The 18712-nt window shown below is 27.6% G+C and overlaps 1 protein-coding gene across 4 annotated transcripts in view; it reads right to left on the bottom strand.

The window, feature by feature from the left end:
* Positions 1-18712, bottom strand: part of LOC129961634 (lysophosphatidylcholine acyltransferase-like) — a 90590-nt gene that overhangs the window by 50968 nt on the left and 20910 nt on the right. The window contains exons 1-2 of one of the 4 annotated variants that reach the window (XM_056075155.1): positions 792-1012; positions 540-599 (exon numbers count right to left, since the gene is read on the bottom strand). The exons of 1 other annotated variant lie outside the window; for it this stretch is intronic. Coding sequence is in view for 1 of the 3 variants with exons in the window: in XM_056075153.1 (XP_055931128.1) it covers positions 792-855 (64 nt within the window). In the remaining 2 variants the exon portion in view is untranslated. Of the gene's footprint in view, positions 1-539; positions 600-791; positions 1014-18712 lie in introns of those variants that run through there. 2 more of the 4 variants (XM_056075156.1, XM_056075153.1) reach the window with 2 other exon arrangements.

The following is an 18712-nucleotide window of genomic DNA, read 5'->3' as shown; positions in this document are numbered from 1 at the left end:
ATTAAAAGAACTCTAAAGATTTTTATCATTAAACGAATTCCAATAACAGGTCTGAAGGCAAACAAATTTGAAAGGATTATTATAATTGATCTTACATAAATACTTTTGAAGGGCAAAACAGATAGTTCCAATTAAAGAAAAAAAACAACCATGCATAATGTTTTCATTCAATATTTCTTGTGTATGATAAAGACCAGAAGGTCATTGAATAATTTTTTCACTCTACAGGACATAACTGGAGCAACAGATTAATATTAAAGTGGCAAACACAAAGATATGAAAAAATAAAATAAAATTCTAACACAAAGTTAAAAAAAAACTGTATTAATGCTCAAATAAAAAGAAAATATATTTTTTAAGTATAATATATATATATATATATATATATATATATATATATATTTACAAACAGACGTAGATATGTAGAGAATGAGCAGTTATTGATTAATTATTATTAGAAATTCCTATATATAGTGGAAAAGGGAACGACAAAAAATAACATTAGAAATTTGCACCCCAAATACTTAAAAATCAAGTACCTCTAATTTAATCCTTAGTTGGTTCAGCAATTTCCTGATTCAGACAAAAGTGGATATTCACTGAAAATGGAAATTTACTGTCACATATAATAGACGTTTACATTTACTAGAAAGTAAATAGAAAAATGAACTCAATATATTATTATACTTATTTATTTATATTACTTTACTTTGTTCTTTTTTTTATCGATTGAAATTAATTTTCATTAAAATATTCATTATTAATTAGAAAAATTAGTATGAGTACCGTACCATCATCTGAAAGCAACTTTTCCAATTCATCCATATGGCGTCGACGCATCGTACGTTTGCTCATGTAAAATCAATTATACTGAATTAAAAAAATTAAAAATTACCAAATTTATTCACGATACTTTTTGTACAGTATAAACCATTTAGTTTCTAGTTAATTATTTGTGTTTAAATGTATAACTAAGCATTCAACCACACCGTGTCAATGGAAACACCCAGAAAAATAGTTTTTTTCCTTGTGATAAGTTTGCATTTTGACAGAAAACAAAACTGTACTTGCAGACAGCAATGATTAGAAACAAATACTAAGCGAAATCATAGTCGGAAATGTTAATAAGGAAAATAACTGGCAAGTCATGAAGGTTAATGGTTATTTATTAAGGTTATTTATCTACTCGATTTCAGAAATTAAGAATCACTGCGACATAAATCGAGGATTGGAAGATTAAACTAAATATGCATGGTAATCCAATTTAAAAAAGGAGTCGTCCAGGCAATTACTGAATAAAAATTATCAGCTGGATCGCAGTCAAATTTTGCACACATACTCTCCTGAATATGTTTATACGATTTAAGAAGGGAAAAAAAATCATATTTTGATCAGTTAAGGAAAAATGGCACTTTTATGCAAACATATATATATTTCATACGAAGTATAAAGGAAATATTGCAATTGTTCAAAAAATTTGAATTGAAAATTCTGACGGATCGCCATGTCTCAGATCTCTCAGAGTTCGAAAAACACAATTGTAGCATTATATCTCTGAACAATATTTTAAAAACTCTGTAGTAGATGGGTGGGATCAGATATATGAAGTTACAATCAAATCTACAATCAATTTTCGGTAAAATCCTAGTTGGGCCCACCTCTTGGCGACTTATTTGAAATCTCGCCAAGTTGACTACTAATTGAATATTTGTTATTATTATTATTTTTCAATTAAAAAACGATACTTGAAGGCCAGAAATAATAATAAATATAATAAAAAATAAATAATAATAAAATAAAATAAAAATTAAATAATAATAAAATAATAAATAAATAATAATAAAATAAAATAATAAATAAATAATAAAATAAAATAATAAATAAATAATAATAAAATAATAAATAAATAATAATAAAATAAATATAATAAAAAATAAAATAAATAAAATAAAATATAAATAAATAAAAAAAAATTGTCTAGATTGCCACATTGGCGACGTTATCGCCACTCGTTTGGCGAGAATTCAAAAAAACGCCAAGAGGTGGGCTGTGCTAGGATCCACCCCAATTTTCTATGAAATTTTAAAAGAAATGCATTCACAGAAAGTTTATTGCTCTGGTTTATTTGATTACAAATAAATCCGATATCTCGAAAACTCAAAAAGATAAGAAGAAAAAATTTGGGATTTAAGTTTAGCAAATAAAATATAGATTCTTATTACATACGAAACAAGTCTGTCAAAGAGTTAACTGTCTGACGGTTTGTACTTTCGCATATATGTAAACGCTATAACTCATTAATGGAATGACTTAAATAAAAAAAAAATTCGATGTGTTATCTTGTGATTACAATTATAGTTTGTCAAATTTTAGTATCATTAATTAACGGTCGGCAAAAAGGCGTTCAAAATACATTTTCGCTCGATAGAATCAGTGAAAATGCTAAATTCATGCCAAAAATATTATTTCGTATCTATTGTTCTCTAATACCATGCAAGGCATTTGTGGCCTTAACATTACAAAGGGTAGATTTTATTAGAGAGTGTGCGAGAAAGTTTCGGGGAGAGGACTTCCGCTGGTTTATTTGGGAAAAGTACCCTAAAAGAAATAATGACAGAGCATAGAATGTTCTAGAATAATCGCTGGCACGCTAATCTAAATAAAAGAACCGCGAAGATTCTCAAATATTTTTTCTCCTAGTGTGTTGCCAAGGCCGGAGAAAAAATGACTCGGTATCTATTCAGCAGCCATTACTATTAAAATTTCTATCTTACTAGGAGACTAATTGCGAAAGAAAGCAATATTCCAAATTCGTAAAAATTTGAAAGCCATACTGAACAATTGATCCATGAAACAGAATTTGTTGATATACGCAGGATTTTCAATGGCTCAGATTCTGCAATAACATGTGTTTAGACAGAAATGATCCTCGTTGTCATACAAAATCTATCAGGACCAAATTTTTGGACCGTCATTCATGCAAAGAAAAATTAAAATAGGCGATTTTCAGTCTTCTTTATCACTTGAGAGTAATTTGTGTTTATGGTGTGTTTTATATCTCAATTAATAATGAAGACGTACGTGTGTGTTGGTGCTCCACAGGTCCGACTATTTGGCCTACAGCTACCAAATTTAACAGAGATATATCTTGGAAATTAAAATGTAAACCTTTGAAATTTTTAAATTTTTTTTAACTAATTAAAAATTAAGCTGAATTTTGACGTTTTTCCTTGATAACTTCAGAAAGTATTGTTGCACAAAAAATGAGTTTTATGTCATTTCAAAATCTAAAAAGTCGTCTTTTTAATGACATCAATTCAATAGGCGTAAGAAGTGTTTGCTAATTTTTTTCTTTGCCTAATTTCTAAACAATAGTTCCATTGTTGCCCTGAAGTTCAAGCCATTTTCATTGCTTCATTAGTCCGTGATTGCATGATTTTCTTCCATTGTTGAAAGTTAAAGATTAAGGATTTTGTTTAGTACTTGTGTAATTTGCAAGATGGATACAGAAATGAAGATACAATAACACGAAATTTAGAAGATAAATGAACCAGATATTTATGTTTTTAATAGCTTTACGATGGCATCGAACTTGTTTCAATTAGAAATTTTAAAGAATGCGAGTATGAAGATAAACTAAACGATTTAATTGAAATTAAAAATAATCAATATCTCTGGCTGACCAGCTGGTCGCCAAAAGCAACTAGTGTATAATATTGTAAAACAATACAGATGACTGACTCTCTATTTTATAAGGAATACGGAATTCTGAGATATTTGGCATCCATTATTCCTTTCATGTAAATTTATTATCGCTTGATCAATGTCTGTAAAAGCTAAGTCTCTATATTTAATCCGGTTCATACCGCCGTCTTTTCGCTGCAAAAACATCAGTATTTGAAAAACGCAACATCATTTATCGAAGGTTTGTAATAACTTCTCTACGTTTTTATAACCTTCAGACATGTTTTGAGAGCAGCAGGGGCATTGTTATTTCTCTGATTTAATGAGTTTGATGGGTAATACTCGATCTATTATAATATAAAAATAATTTTAAAACTATTTTAAAAATACAAAATTTATCTCTCAAATGGTCTAAATTTAATTGTTGCATAATTTTCCTGTAATTTCAATTATATTTTTGAATTAGCTTTGATTTGAAACAATCGCTTCCAATGTTAAAATTTAAGTCAAACTTTTTCAGAGTTTCATTAGGTTATTTATCTAATATTATAAAGATAATTATATATCAGATAATCAAAAACTTCACTTCCCACTAAAGTTGATTTTTTTTCTAGTTTTTAATATGACTTCAGTTTATATTTTCATATTAAAAGTTTGAGTTAATTTTTATTTCAGAATTAAATTTATCATAGGGGACTTATTCGGTACAAATAAATTATTTAGGAATTTTTTTTATAAATATTTATATTCTTAATTGTGTATTTCTTAAGAAAATGGCAGTTCTTCTCATTTTAAAAGTTAAATTATGTTAAGTCATTTATATTAATCATATTTACGATATAACTATATTATAAATAAGTAATTATATTAAATATTAATTTCTAACTACTTGATAAATGCAAATGTAGTTATAACCATGAAAATCCTGTTGCGAATTTAATTGCTAAAAAAAGTGTTATGCTTATTTATGAAAAGGGCCCGCATAAGCAATGCGGAACTACAGCACTTCTCTCTCCGCTTCTTCGCAGTGAATTAATGTAATCATTCATTTATTTAATTTGCACGTGATGTTTAAATCTGTTAACTATCTATCTCTATCCATTGTTTAGCCGGAGTTGAATGAAATTTTCTATTCGAGAATAAGAAACGAAAGAAAAATAATCTTAAACACTTATTTGTAATTAAAACTCCAAAGTAATTAAAAATTAGTCATTGCTTTATAACATCTATTTTAGTAAAACTTACGTGTTTGGATTCAAAAATATAATAATTATTTTTATTGACGAATTATTCAACTGTTACTTTCGACGAAAGACGTAGATGTGCATGGAAGAATAGCTACAGGAGCTTCTCGATGACAATGCCACTTTATGTAGCAGATATATTTTTTCAAGACAAAAATGTAATTATATTATTTTATATATTACGAATATTATAGTTTCTTTCTTGTGCTTGTTATTATGACCATTGATAATTTAGATTTCAAAATTACATTTGGCATGCAATGTATTATTTCATGTAAAATGACCGATTTATGATAGATGATCGCTATGATTTTTTTTTCTTTTTTACGTTCCAGATATACTTATGCTAAATTGTGCTATTCAGTTATGTATTTCATAAATTGGCAATTTTATTTCGTTCCAAGGTAATGATTTTGGTATTAATTTATTATTCAATTGTGTGTTACAGTTTGTTTAACCCTTTCTAGGGCAGTGGGAAGTATGCTTCCCACCAAATTTATCAATCTTTGTATGATATTATGTAGGTTGGCATAAGTTCCGACAAATTTTTTTAGTAAGTCAGAAACTTAGATGCTTCAGTTTTTTTATCTCAGACAAAATGATGTGTCTTGATTTGTTACTTAATTATTAATTAATCATATTAATTAATTAATCAAATTAAATTTATATAATAAGCTAAATGAATCCCTTTTCTTATTCTAATTTCAAGCCTGACTAGAATAAAATGGCCCCTTAAAGGATTAAATATGACTTAATAATTAACCGAGTAAAATGCAGTGAATTATAAAATCATGCTTATTAATTAACTATAATATTAATATTTATTAAACTATAATTATTAATATTATATCTATTAACTATAATAATATTTATTAAATTAATATTTGACCAAAATTATAACAACATTTTAATTAATTTTCTTATTTTTATATACTATTTAGCTTTTTTTAACAGGTGAATCCACGGTTCAAAATCATTAATTTTATTAGCTTTTAAACATTCAGTGTGCTTTCATTTTGCTTATGCTTTACAATTAGGTTCAAACAGTTATATAATTTTTGTGTGCTTTTTTTCGTAAGTTCGAATATATTTCTTTATTATTTGTAATATAATTATACTTTCAGAAAAGGCAGCAAATACTATAATAAAAGTTGGCTGATATTACAAAATTAATTAAATTTTGTGAGTCAGCTGCTCACAAAAGGCGGCTATCTAGTAATATACAAATCATATTCAAACTTTTTTTTATCCATTATTATTTAAATCTTACTGAAATTTCTATCTTAGCATTACCCGGCATAAAATGTCAAGAAAGAGGGACTTAGCAATTATAGTAAAAGTGAGAGACGCAGTTTTCGCATTTGCCTTAGCAACGTTCACCTCTCTCTAGTTTGATATGAGCGTCGCTTAGCAACACTTTTCCTTAACAATTCCATTGGGTGACGACGGATTTTCTTTCTGCATGACATAGAAATTTTGACCTGGATTGGAAGTTCATCAAATGCATATGTTACAGTAAATGTAATAAAATTGATGGTTATGTGTAATTGCTGGTGGTTATTCATAATCAACAATGCTTAGTGTTGTTTACGAATAATTTCTAATAATTACACATAATCACAAGATCAATCATATTTGCCGTAATATATATGTTGAATTTCTTTTTTATTTTATGACAGTGATGTGAATTTGAACTAATCTATTGACACCAAATCGTCTACTAAAAATGACTTAAAGAGGCCATAAAGCGGTGCAAAAAAAGAAGAAAAAAAAAACCCCACATATGTGGGTTTTTTTATGCTAAATATTAAATTCTATTCATTTTCTGTCAAAAATTCTGTATCTAGACGGAGAATGATATTGAAAAGCGAGAAACTTCTTTTAATTAAGATGTAATCTCGTTTGCGGCCAAAACAGAATTTCCGAAAAAATTAGGTAGTATTATAATAGATTAAATTTATCAAACTTGCAACACACTATCTATTTATATTCTTATGAAAGAATCAATATGACAATTTCTATTTCTAATAAAGATGAATATGTGTGCGTTGACGTTCTACAACCCAGACCGTTTGTTCACAACCCAACCGTTGACCGAGGATGAGAAGTTGCAACTCGGAGTGATTCTTTTGAAATTTTAATTAAATAAAAATTAAGCCAAATGTTGGGATTTTTTTAGTTAACTTCTGAAAATCTTATCACACAAAGACGAATTTTACATCTCTTTAAAATTAAAAAAAAAACTATCTTTTTAATGATACAAATTTAATAGTTGTGAAATTTTTCTTGAAATTTGATAACTTTTAAGAAACATTTTTTTTGTGTCATTTCCAATAGATTACATTGTTGTTCTGAAGTTCATGCTGCTTTCATTGTTTCATCAACTGTCTGATCGCTTGATTTTCTTCTATTGTTGAAAGTTAAAGAAGAAGGATTTTGTTTAATATCCGTGTAGTTTACCACACGTATAAAAAAGTGAAGTCACACCGCAAAATTTAAAATATAGATGAATCGCACATTTACAATTTTTTAATAACGTTATGATGTCATGGGACTGGTCTTCACTAAAAAGGTTCATGTACATAATGAATGAAGCGTAGGCAAGACAAACTAATAAAACTTTGTTGTCTGTCAATTTTACATTATTACAGATATGAATTTGTATCTAAACGTTTTAATTGAAATTAATGATAACCAATATTCCCGGAAGACCAGCTAGTCGCCTAAAGCGACTTATGTGTAATGAGACTACTTGGGAGAAAGGAAAATAATTTCTTCAATTATTCAGACATTCATTTTGGGTAATATTTTTAGAATACTAAAACTCAGTTTTTTTTTTATTTTGAAAGAAAAGTTGGTTCTTGACAGAAATGGCAAGTCTTCGAAACAAATCATGATTTTTTTCCTTTGTAGAACAAATAACTGGAGAGTAAATAATAGGAGACTATGGTTCTGGCAACATTGTTTCCCACAGAATTTTGACACTTCTGTGGTATATGGTTGTATAAGTGTTATATGAAATTTAGCTGCAGTCGGTTATTGGCATTTTATCGGTGAGTGAAATAGAAACGATAAACACAAGTTACGCCTTATCGTGGATTTTTCCAAACAAGCTTAAAGCGCAACAATCCAATTTTTATTTTTTATTGGATTGTTGCGCTTTGTTTGTTATGACTAATTTTGTTTGTTATGACGCTTTGCCGTTATGACTAATTCCATCTGCCAATAAAAATTGGATTGTTGCGCAGGGTTGTTTCCAAACAAGCTTAAAGCGCAACAATCCAGTTTTTATTGGCAGATGGAATTAGTCATAACGGCATTTGCAATTGATTGATAATGATGTCGTGTCCACGTTACCATGGAAAGGGGGTGCAGTAGCTTCTGAGGGTAAAGACCCCTGAGCACCCGAGGACAGAAGTCTGACTTCTAGCTCATATGAAGATGACACTCACACAGCCCCTTTTTACAGAGGGGCTCTTTCACACACCTCACAAATAGAACACAGGGGAAAAACAACCCTGCCGGACTCGGACTCGAACCCGAGACGCCCAGACCATAGGGAAGACGCGTTACCTCTAGGCCAGGAGGTCGGCTTAAAATATTAATAAAATTGAGTATATGTCACTTAGTGCAGTTTTCCGATGCCGATTTATAAAGATATTTCTTATGTGGAAATGTGAACATAACTAACAAGCTATGCACAAACCAATGATATTTTGTCATTATGGTGAAAAATCATTGCACTTAAAAAAATTGCTCTTGATAACATGCACTTAACCTGTTTGGATGGGTTACTGAGAAACATCAATATACCTAGACTAACATTCGATCTTTCTTTTTAAAAAACTACATAACAAAGAACGAAAATGCCAATAGTTTTATAAAAACAATTTTGCATGTAACAGAAATTTCAGAAAATGAATATCAAATGCAAATTTGATTCTAGGGAAATGGATAAAACAATTTCAAAGAAGAATATTTTAAGGGTGTGAAGACTCAGATACCGTTCTTGTTATTTGTGCATTGTTCAAAATTACGAATCTTGACATAAGACCTTCAAAATCAGAAGTTAAATTATATTAACTATCTAATTAAAAAGAATATTTAACTGCAGTAGAAATTAGTAGAACTGCAATAGTGATTTGTTTGGAAAGTTATATAATCAATTGTTTTTCTCAAAGTTATCCTAACAATAAAAACAAAGGATTAATTATATTTTTGCAAAGACATAGGAAAATTTAGAATTAAGGAATGTTTCTTTTTGTAATTATCGATTCCATATGTGACTGAGAAAGAACAAAAGGGATAAATATGTCGAAGTGACAATTTTTGCATTTCTTTTCTCGGATGCGATAGAAATTGGGTCTTATTTATTCAAGTAGTTTATCAAGAAAAAAAAACGCTAATAAATATTATGCTATTAATAAATATATGGTTAAAAATTTACTTACCCGAAAAATACTGTAATTAACAAGAGGTATAAAAAGACAAATACTTGAAGGTAACTTCCAGTATTTTAAGCATTTGTCTGTGTGTTGCCTTATTCAAGAACTGTACGATAACGAAACAAATTCCGAATATGTGAAAACAGAATGAATGCTGTTGGTCGAATTTATCGACTATTTGAACAGCGCCGGGGTGACCGATTATCTAGCGATAGCCAGTCATTCAGATGATAGAAATAACAAACCTTTTACGAACTAGATGAAAGTCAACTTGCGAAACGTTAAATTATTTAAATAGTTTCATCAAGAGGCCAGTGTTTTGGAAAATATTTCGTTATATAACGGATAATTAGTTCTTGTTAACTTTCGGTGTAAGGTCATTATTTCAGAAAACAATCAATGTTGCATAACGACTCAGAAGTGAAAGTTTTCCGAATATTTTCTTAAGCTTTGAAATTTGAATATAGAGATGCGATACAAAGTATCTATTCTAACTGATAGTTTTTATCATAAAATAGTCCGATTTTTCCTGAATTCAATCAGAGACATTTTAAAGATTGGGAAAAGGTTTGCTCATGTCAGGAGAATGCATCAATAAATTTAATAAAGAATTTTCAAGGAAGACACTTTTTTTATTCGTGGATTGAAACGAAAAGAATTTTTATGAATTTCTTTTCTATTTTAAATTTTTCTTTTTATAATTCATTATCTATATTAATAACTGAGTTATATGTTGGCACTCAACAGGCTGGGACATTTGACTTCAATCTAACGAAATAAGCGGTTACATATTTTGAGCTCCATAAATGTGCATCTGGGAGCGAATTTTTGAAATTTTAATTAATTAAAAATATGAAAAATTTAAGGGTTATTTTTGCTATAATTTCAAAAAATATTACAGCTCAATAATATATATAATGTTACAGCTTAATTTTTACATCATTTTAAAATTCAAAAAATTATCTTTTCAATTATGCTAATTTTTTGTCGTACCTATATATATCTATATATATAAACTTTTATAAAATAGCGTATTTTAGATCAGTATATTTCATTATTAAAATGAAGCTCAAATCGTTTTCATTGTTGCCATTAATTTTTTTGAAACTTTATTTCACTTACAATTAAAGTGTAATTTCGGCATCAAGAAATGTCGGACATTTTTTTAATTCGCTAATTTTAAATACTTCTGCTCTTTTTTGTAATGAAATTGTATGTATAACTATATAGACAGAAGATTAGGGGAATGTATAGAAAAAGGAACAAAACAACTTAAAGCTTCAAAAATAGTACGATTACATGTCAATTAAAATTTGATTTTTTAAAAGAAATACTTTGCTGTGGAAGTTGTTAAGATCAAGTTACACAAAATATTTAATTGGAATTTTCAACAACTATTAAATTCGGCGAAGTAATTGGTCGCCGTATGCAGCTAGTCATAAATAATGTAGAATCTTAAAACATTTTTCCCCCCTGAATTCACGGCTAGGTAGAGCTAGAAGTTAGGAATGAAAATTCAATGAAATCAATCGATTAACTGAAAAATAAATTCAGGAAATATTAAAATAGTGTTTTGTCATCGATTTATGAAATTACATGGTGCATTCCTTGAGTAATTATTTCGTATTTGGCTTCCTGAACAAGAATAATGTATATCCCAGCTTCAACTTTGTGAAAATAAACTACTTCGCCTTGATGGGTGATTATTATGTGAAAATATTACAATTACAACCGCTCAGTAGGGAATTTTTATTGAACTGTTGTATATTAAGATGAATATTACAATAACAACCGTTCAGTAGGGAATTTTTATTGAATTGTTGTATATTAAGGTGAAATTTTGTTACAATGTTATAAAAAGGTATTCTAAAATCCATAGGGTCTAACATATATTGGCATCAAGCTGAGAGTGCAGTTTTTGATATTTTGTCTAGTTGGACCTAGATGACAATAAATAAGTTTTTTTTAATGAAAAAAGTTAGTTTTAATTGTTAAAGGAAATAAAACAAAAAAAATATCAGAAGTAAAATTTTTTAATGTTTATTGAGTTATTAATTATAATTTTTCCATTTCATTTGGAAAATTAAATAATTATACTTTGAATTGAAATGACTTGATTTTTAAAAAATCAGTTATAAAAAGGAGACATTACAGACACTAAACTTTATAAAGGAGCAGAATTTTATAAAACTTTTTAAGAATGAATAAAAAAAAATTAATGGAAATATTAAAGAACCCTTATAATAAAATTTTTATGAATTTATGAATATTACGAAAGGGTGAAATTTTATAACAATTTATTTTTTAACTTATCGCCTTTGTCAACCATCTGATTTGCCAAGAATATTGGCTGTCTTTGATAAATTCTCGTATGCATAACTTTATATTCATAGTTCCTCCAAGACAGTATTTTTAAGCATCAAATTGTGACTAATATTAACGTTATTTTAACGCCTTATACTTGTTATATTCATTTAATATATGGTCAAAAATATAACTATCGGTTAATCTATTTTCTAACTTTCGGAATACTGATTTTTACTGATTTTTTATCTGAATTGGACGGATAACTAACAGGATTGTTCTCACTTAGCTCTCAACAATGGGAAAATACTGCACGATTAAATATTTGATGAAATAAAGAAAACAGTTTGAATTCAAATTCAACAACAAAAACTATTGTTGAAAATTATGACAAGAACATTTTAAAATATTGTCAAAATCCAGAAAAAATTTGTATGACTGTATTATTAAAAAGAATATTTCTTTTTAAATTTTGAAATGGTGTCAAAGTTAATTTTGTGATAAAATACTTTTAACAATTAGACAAAAAGTCTAAAATAGAAAAATTCCTCTTAATTTTTAATTAAATAACACATACATCTTTAATAATAAAAATGCTTAAAATTAGGGGTGTGTCAACATTATGGGATAAAACTAAAATTGCAGTATGCCTATATTCAAATGTTAAATAAGTTTTAATTTGTTTTCCATCACAGAAAATAAACTAATTAATTTTTAAATAAAATAATTGCTTTTATATAACTTGAAAATGTTTTATTCGAAATGTTTGATTTTATTCATATTTCGCTGAATAATCTGAAAAAAAAATCAGCTTTATTTGAAAATTAAAATTACGTTACGGAAATTATTTTTAATCATTGATTAAATATTCAACAGAAAATATATATAAAAAACGATCCATTTTGAAATGGATAGGGTTTTTTTATCGATGCATTTTTATTGTTTTATTTGAAATCATTTGAAGTGATTTCGACACAATAAAGAAAAACATATTGAGGCAGCATAAAAGCATCACACTCTCAGTTTTTTAGAAGTTGGAATGCTTGTCAGTGCTCATACTTACTTCAGAGTTGAATGATTTTATTTTAACAGGTAAACTAAAAACTGATAAGAAATACTTTATTTACTCAGATTGAAACCGGAAATCAAGAAAACGTGAAAATAAATAAAAATTTTGCTGTTCTGATAAGATATCTTATCAACAGCACGAGGAATCAGGCATGGCATTCGAGATTCTCATCATGGGTCAAATAAGTTTCTCAGGGTAAAAAATATTGACTGGTTCGGAATAATTTTTTATATTCTTTCTTTTTTTAATATTATTCACCTGTTCGGACTTTTATTTACATTAATGTTTTTGCAAAAAGCCTTTGGTTAAAAAAAATAATAAGTACCTCATGTTGAAGAAGTTGAAAGCGATGAAAAAGGGAGTGAAGAATATTAATTTAATAAATGAAAAATATTAATTTTGTAAGATACAAGCAAATGAGAATTGTATCCTATTTTTCGAAAAATTTAGAAACTTTCGATTCAAGAACTCTTTCTTTAAATAAGTCTTAACATTTTTTGTATAAGAAATAACGATGCAGGGTTTGTTTTAATAAGTATTTTATTTTCCAAAAGTGAAAAACTGCCACAGTGGTTACCCCTTTAAAAGATCAATTTTGTTTGGAAAGTTCGATAGTCCCTGTGGAAATATTTCATTATACGTTAATTCTATCCAGCCTCTATTATGGAATATCTTCTTTAAGAGAAAAGAAAAATTCACGAACAATAATAATAAAAAAAAATAGCCTTTTTGTATAGAACGACTCAACTTGTTTGTAAGTAACAAAAATAGAATAAATAATTTTGATTCTGCGTAATAATCAGCATAATCCATTGCTTCCCAGTAGTCGTATTTTCCATTGAAAAGGCAAATGGAATCGTAGATTTAAAAGGATAATTAGTCACCACGTGCTCATCTGCCATAACCAAATGAAAGAAATACTTTAAATCAAGGACATGACTTCAACAGATTAATTTTACTATTTTTAAATCTAAGGTTACTAAGGTTAAGATAGTTAGCAATTACTCATGTTCGTTGAAGTATGATTTTTATATATAAAAAAAAGTGAATCATAAATAGTGAGTATGCTATAGAAACCCAAACTGCGGAACAGATTTTCTCCAAGTTTTATTAATAAATATTATGAAGTCTAACTACAAGGATTATTCCCTTCCTTCCACCTTGGACGGCGTTTTGATCTAAATGATAGTCGATTCGGAATCAACCCGGGAACACAGGGTGTAATTCTAAGGACTATTATGAATATATCCTACCCTCCCGCGTAGGAAATACAGACCGTCATTAGAATGGAGGTTACTCAAATCTAAACCATTATTTTGCCCTTAGAAGACGCAGCAGATATCTGCAACCGTTTATAATTCATTAGAACATTAAATCACTTGTTATGAATAAAATGAAATAATGAAAGAAAATGAAAACGATAATAAGCAGGGATGGAATGAAAGCTAATTATTAAGACTATCTACTATACTGGTGCTTCCTCATCACACTTACATTACTCCCAGAAATTTTTGCAACATTTATTTAACTTGATTTGTTTCATGTTTTGCAAAGATGAAATTTTATAATCGATTTTTCATTTTCTTCCAGTTGTACTATAATTCTAAAGCTTTTAACTTTTGGGTATGTTCTTTATGACAATACATTATTTGAAAGTTTAACAATCAGTTAACCTATTATTTAATTTAATTAATTCCATTGATTTAATTTAATTTTTATCCCATGATAATAAAATCGAGAAAAAAAACTATTTTAGCGATTCTTTAATACTAAAATAAAGAGTTAGAAATAAAAGACTGAAAAATAAAAGGAATAATTAAATTCTAAAAACATTTTAGTACATTAATAAAAATCTGTGTTTAAAAAGAGTTTTTATTAAATTTATTTTTCAAAGATAACAATAAAACAAATAATAATAGTTAAAAAAATGAACGACAATTTTTAAGCGAAAGTATTACACTTAATCCAATTTTATTACATAATATTTATATTTAATAGTAGCATAAATTTACCAAGTTTTGAAAATTGTTTTCTCATTCATAACAGTGAAATTGCAAAATTTTTATCGATGGAAAATCTGGAATTAAATCCAATTCTCTAATAATAACTGATATACTGCTAAGTTCTTTTCTTTAACTTTCATTAATAAATATACCATTAAACATTTACGCTTCAATTATATATTTTTTCCATAAATAAACAGTTGAAAGGAAAGGAAACATTATACTCGAATAAAAATTATTATTCTTTTATAAAGTATTAAAAACAGACTGAATAATTGGTTTGTTTTTCGAACACGCGATTACATTAAACATTGCCTCTGGCAATGCTTCTTCTAACGTGTGCAATAAAAGAAACGAAACGGTCATTTCACTATATGCAGTAACCCTGAAAGCGATAATTAACGAGCAATTTCCAATAACAAGTTTTATGATATTTAAATAAACAGGACATTAATGCGTCTTTCGTTATTTGTTTTTCCATTTTATTTTTCAACCGTTCAACGAATGTTACCGATTTTTACTATAATTTGAAATCAGTTCTCAGTTCTTGTGGAAGATACTAAACAATGTTTTTAAAAACTATATAACCTTAATTGAGATTGTTCTAAATTTTAAAATATTGTCGCATATTTTTTTAAAAAATTTGTTATTTACTACACAATTTGTAATATAGAAAAGGCGCATTATTTTTGAAAATTAAAACAGTAAACCAAAATATTTTTAACCGATAACGACAAAAATGAATTGAAATTTATAGTTCAGAGTTGGTTTTAATACTGAGGAAAAGGAATTTGATTTAAAAACATACAAAAAAGATTCTAAAATGTATAATTTAGATGTCTTTTATTTTCTCTTAGTGATAGATGAAACATGGCTTCATTTTTTCAAAAAACATTCAGAAACGAAAGCTTAATTTCTGATATGTGCAGATATGCTATTAAATTAATTTAATAAAAATTTGTATATTCTACGAAATTGAAGTTACTTTGTGTGTAGATAAAATCACCCATTTAAAAAATTATATAACACCTATTAAAAAGGATGAACTGTTATAAATTGAATAGCAATTACGAGATTTTACCCAAAATAGTCTCTAAATTTATAAAAATTAACAAATAAATAAATAAAAGAAGTTAAAAAAAATTTTACCGATGCTTTTTTAGTTATGAAAAAGAATATATTATTTTTTTTGACACTTTTCAGCGAATCAGTTTGAGCTTTATCAGATTCTAAGCGTGTTTTAAAACTCAAAATTACCTATTACCTCTTACATTATATTAAAAATTTATATACATATTTTAACTATAATTTAAATATCTTTCCATTATTACTGTTTAATAATTATATAATACTCTTTGATTTTATATTTCATACTACCCATAATACCCATGGCTCCGTCTGCATTTATTCCATTTGCTTGTAAGCAAAAGACATTTTTATTAATGTTCATCAATTTTCGAATTCTTATATTCAATCTCTTAAACGTTTTAAGTACCCCTGATCCTAATCAGTAATAATTAATTAAACCCTACACCTTTGTGGGATATAGTAGCAATTTCAGTTTTCGCCATTTGGAACATAATAATCCAATAGAGCGATTTTGATAAAAAAAATTTTTTTTAAGTATATGTTATGGAGTAACAATTTCTGGCAACAGCTTATTATTTGAAATGAGATATATTATTTCAACTTTTAAATTTATTCTTCGTTCAAAATGTCGCATCTAAACAAGCTGTGGATTAAAGTTTGTGTTTTTTTCCTTAACTGAAGAGAAATATTCCTTATTCAAAAATGTTGTGAAATGCGTGGCATTAAGATTTCTGAAATCAATTGCGAAGTTTTTAATACATCTGTGGCAACAATGAATAATATAATAAACCAGGATTTACAATTTAAAAAAGTTTTAAAAAAATTTCATCTTTGAAAGAGACATGTGGTTCAATGCAAAATTAATTTGTAGAACAATTAAAAATTATTTAACAAGAAATAAATAGAAATTCATCGTGACTCTTGATGAGATATCAGTTTACTTAAACGATCTAAATAAAAATAAAGCCATTTAATATCGAAAAGGTAAAGAAAAAAATGTAATTTGATTCAGTCAAAGCAAAGGTAGTTGCAATAGGAGGTTTAGTTCCTTTATAATTCTCCTGAATTGAGTAAATAAAATAAGAAGGAAAAATACTAATATCAACAGAACGTACTCTCAAAAGAAAGTTTCAAGTCCAATACGCAGTGATGAAATTCCATTTCTTTATCCCAATGTCTTACAAAAGATAAAACAGTGTCAAAACAAAGCTACAAATCATAATTCGAAAAATGCCGCTGAATTCCTGGAGAAACATATTCCTGCAAAGTAGCCTGGCATTTCAGCAATAGGCTATTGTGCTTTGGGTGCGTTAAATTTTTTTTTTCTCTAAGCGCAAATCCATTTTTATTGGCAGACTGGAAAGTAGTAGAAAAGGAATGAAAATACAGTACAATCCCGAGTATCCGATTCGCGACTACCCGGCTTCAGTACTATCCAGGCTAGTTTTCTTTCATCGTAATTAAATGAGGAAGGCAAGGCGTTTATTAAAGCATCTATTAAAGACTTTTTCAAAATCTAAAAATTAAGTTTTGACTCTTATCTTAGGGTTCCCTTTTCATATATGTGTAATCATTTATCAGAGAAAAATAAAATCAGTTTGGGCCAATTTTCTTAAGAATTAGGCCTACGACTTAAATTAATGTGTTTTTTTTTAATGTTTTCTGCATTTAAGTAGAGCATTACAGAATTTATGTTGAATTCTTATAATCCAGTTTATATCCTTTAACTTACTTTTTCTTTAATAAATTTTAGAAACGTGCAGTGCAATATATAAATATACATAAACTACCAGCACAGAGACTTCGATTTTAACTCGCCACGTTACTGGTAACTACTTCTATGATTCACCGGGCCACAGCTGCGTTCACATTGAGATAAATGGTGGACTTCGTACTCAGTAAGAAGTGAGAAAATACGTATTATAATACATTTTGGATAAAAATTTTGTCTTCTTGTGTTGGTGGGAAAAGAAACGAATTCATTAAACTCTGTACTATCCGGATTTTTTGTTATCCGGTCAGTTTTTCCGCCACATTAGGCCGAATACATTGGAGTATACTGTAAATACTCCTATAAATTTTATATAATGGGATTCATGAGGCCTACTTATTATCCATAAAAGATATTTTCACATCGAACATTAAAAATAAATATCTCCACATTTTTAACATCAGTTAAACGACTTCGAAATTATTATGACAATGAGTAAACATCCTCTGTATTTGATAATTGCAATACTTTCTCTACATTGGTTATACGAGAAAGAAAAATTTTAAGAATTATTTTCATCATACAGTTTGTAGAAACATATAAGTGCATACTTATTCATTTCGATGTAAAGATAAAGCAATACGATTCATTTATACAGGTGAACAAAATCTAAATGATGTTAATAAAGTTCCCAGATTAATGGCCTTATCAGCTTTATTACCTTAAACCTTTTATCAGCTCTAAGCTTTGGTTGTGAAAACATAAAACTTCTATTGTAAAAGGATGATAGAATAAAACAATTAACTCTCCAGCTGCGCATTCCGCGATTTCCGCGGGTTGTCAATGGGTCCATTTTCTATTGCATTCCGCGTTTTTCGTAATTTAAGAGTGTTTATTTTTACGATTACAGATTTTTATTATAACATATTATTATTGCGTAACATACAGTTCACTTTGTTCGAAAAATATTTTAACTTATTTGGAAACATCGCATCTAAATAGAAATTTTTTAAAATTAGGCAGTCAGAGAGTTAATATTATAAAATTACTTATTGAAATATAATAAATTTAATAAAGAATTTTTTTAAAACATTAAACAATTTTTTTTATTAATGAACTAAAAAAATGTAATTTTTGTTTAATTTTTTTTTCTTTGCTTTAAT

This window comes from Argiope bruennichi, chromosome 2, assembly GCF_947563725.1.
Source record: "Argiope bruennichi chromosome 2, qqArgBrue1.1, whole genome shotgun sequence".
NCBI lineage: Eukaryota > Metazoa > Arthropoda > Arachnida > Araneae > Araneidae > Argiope > Argiope bruennichi.
Note: the sequence above shows the minus strand (reverse complement) of the source record. Positions and strands in the feature narration are given on the sequence as shown.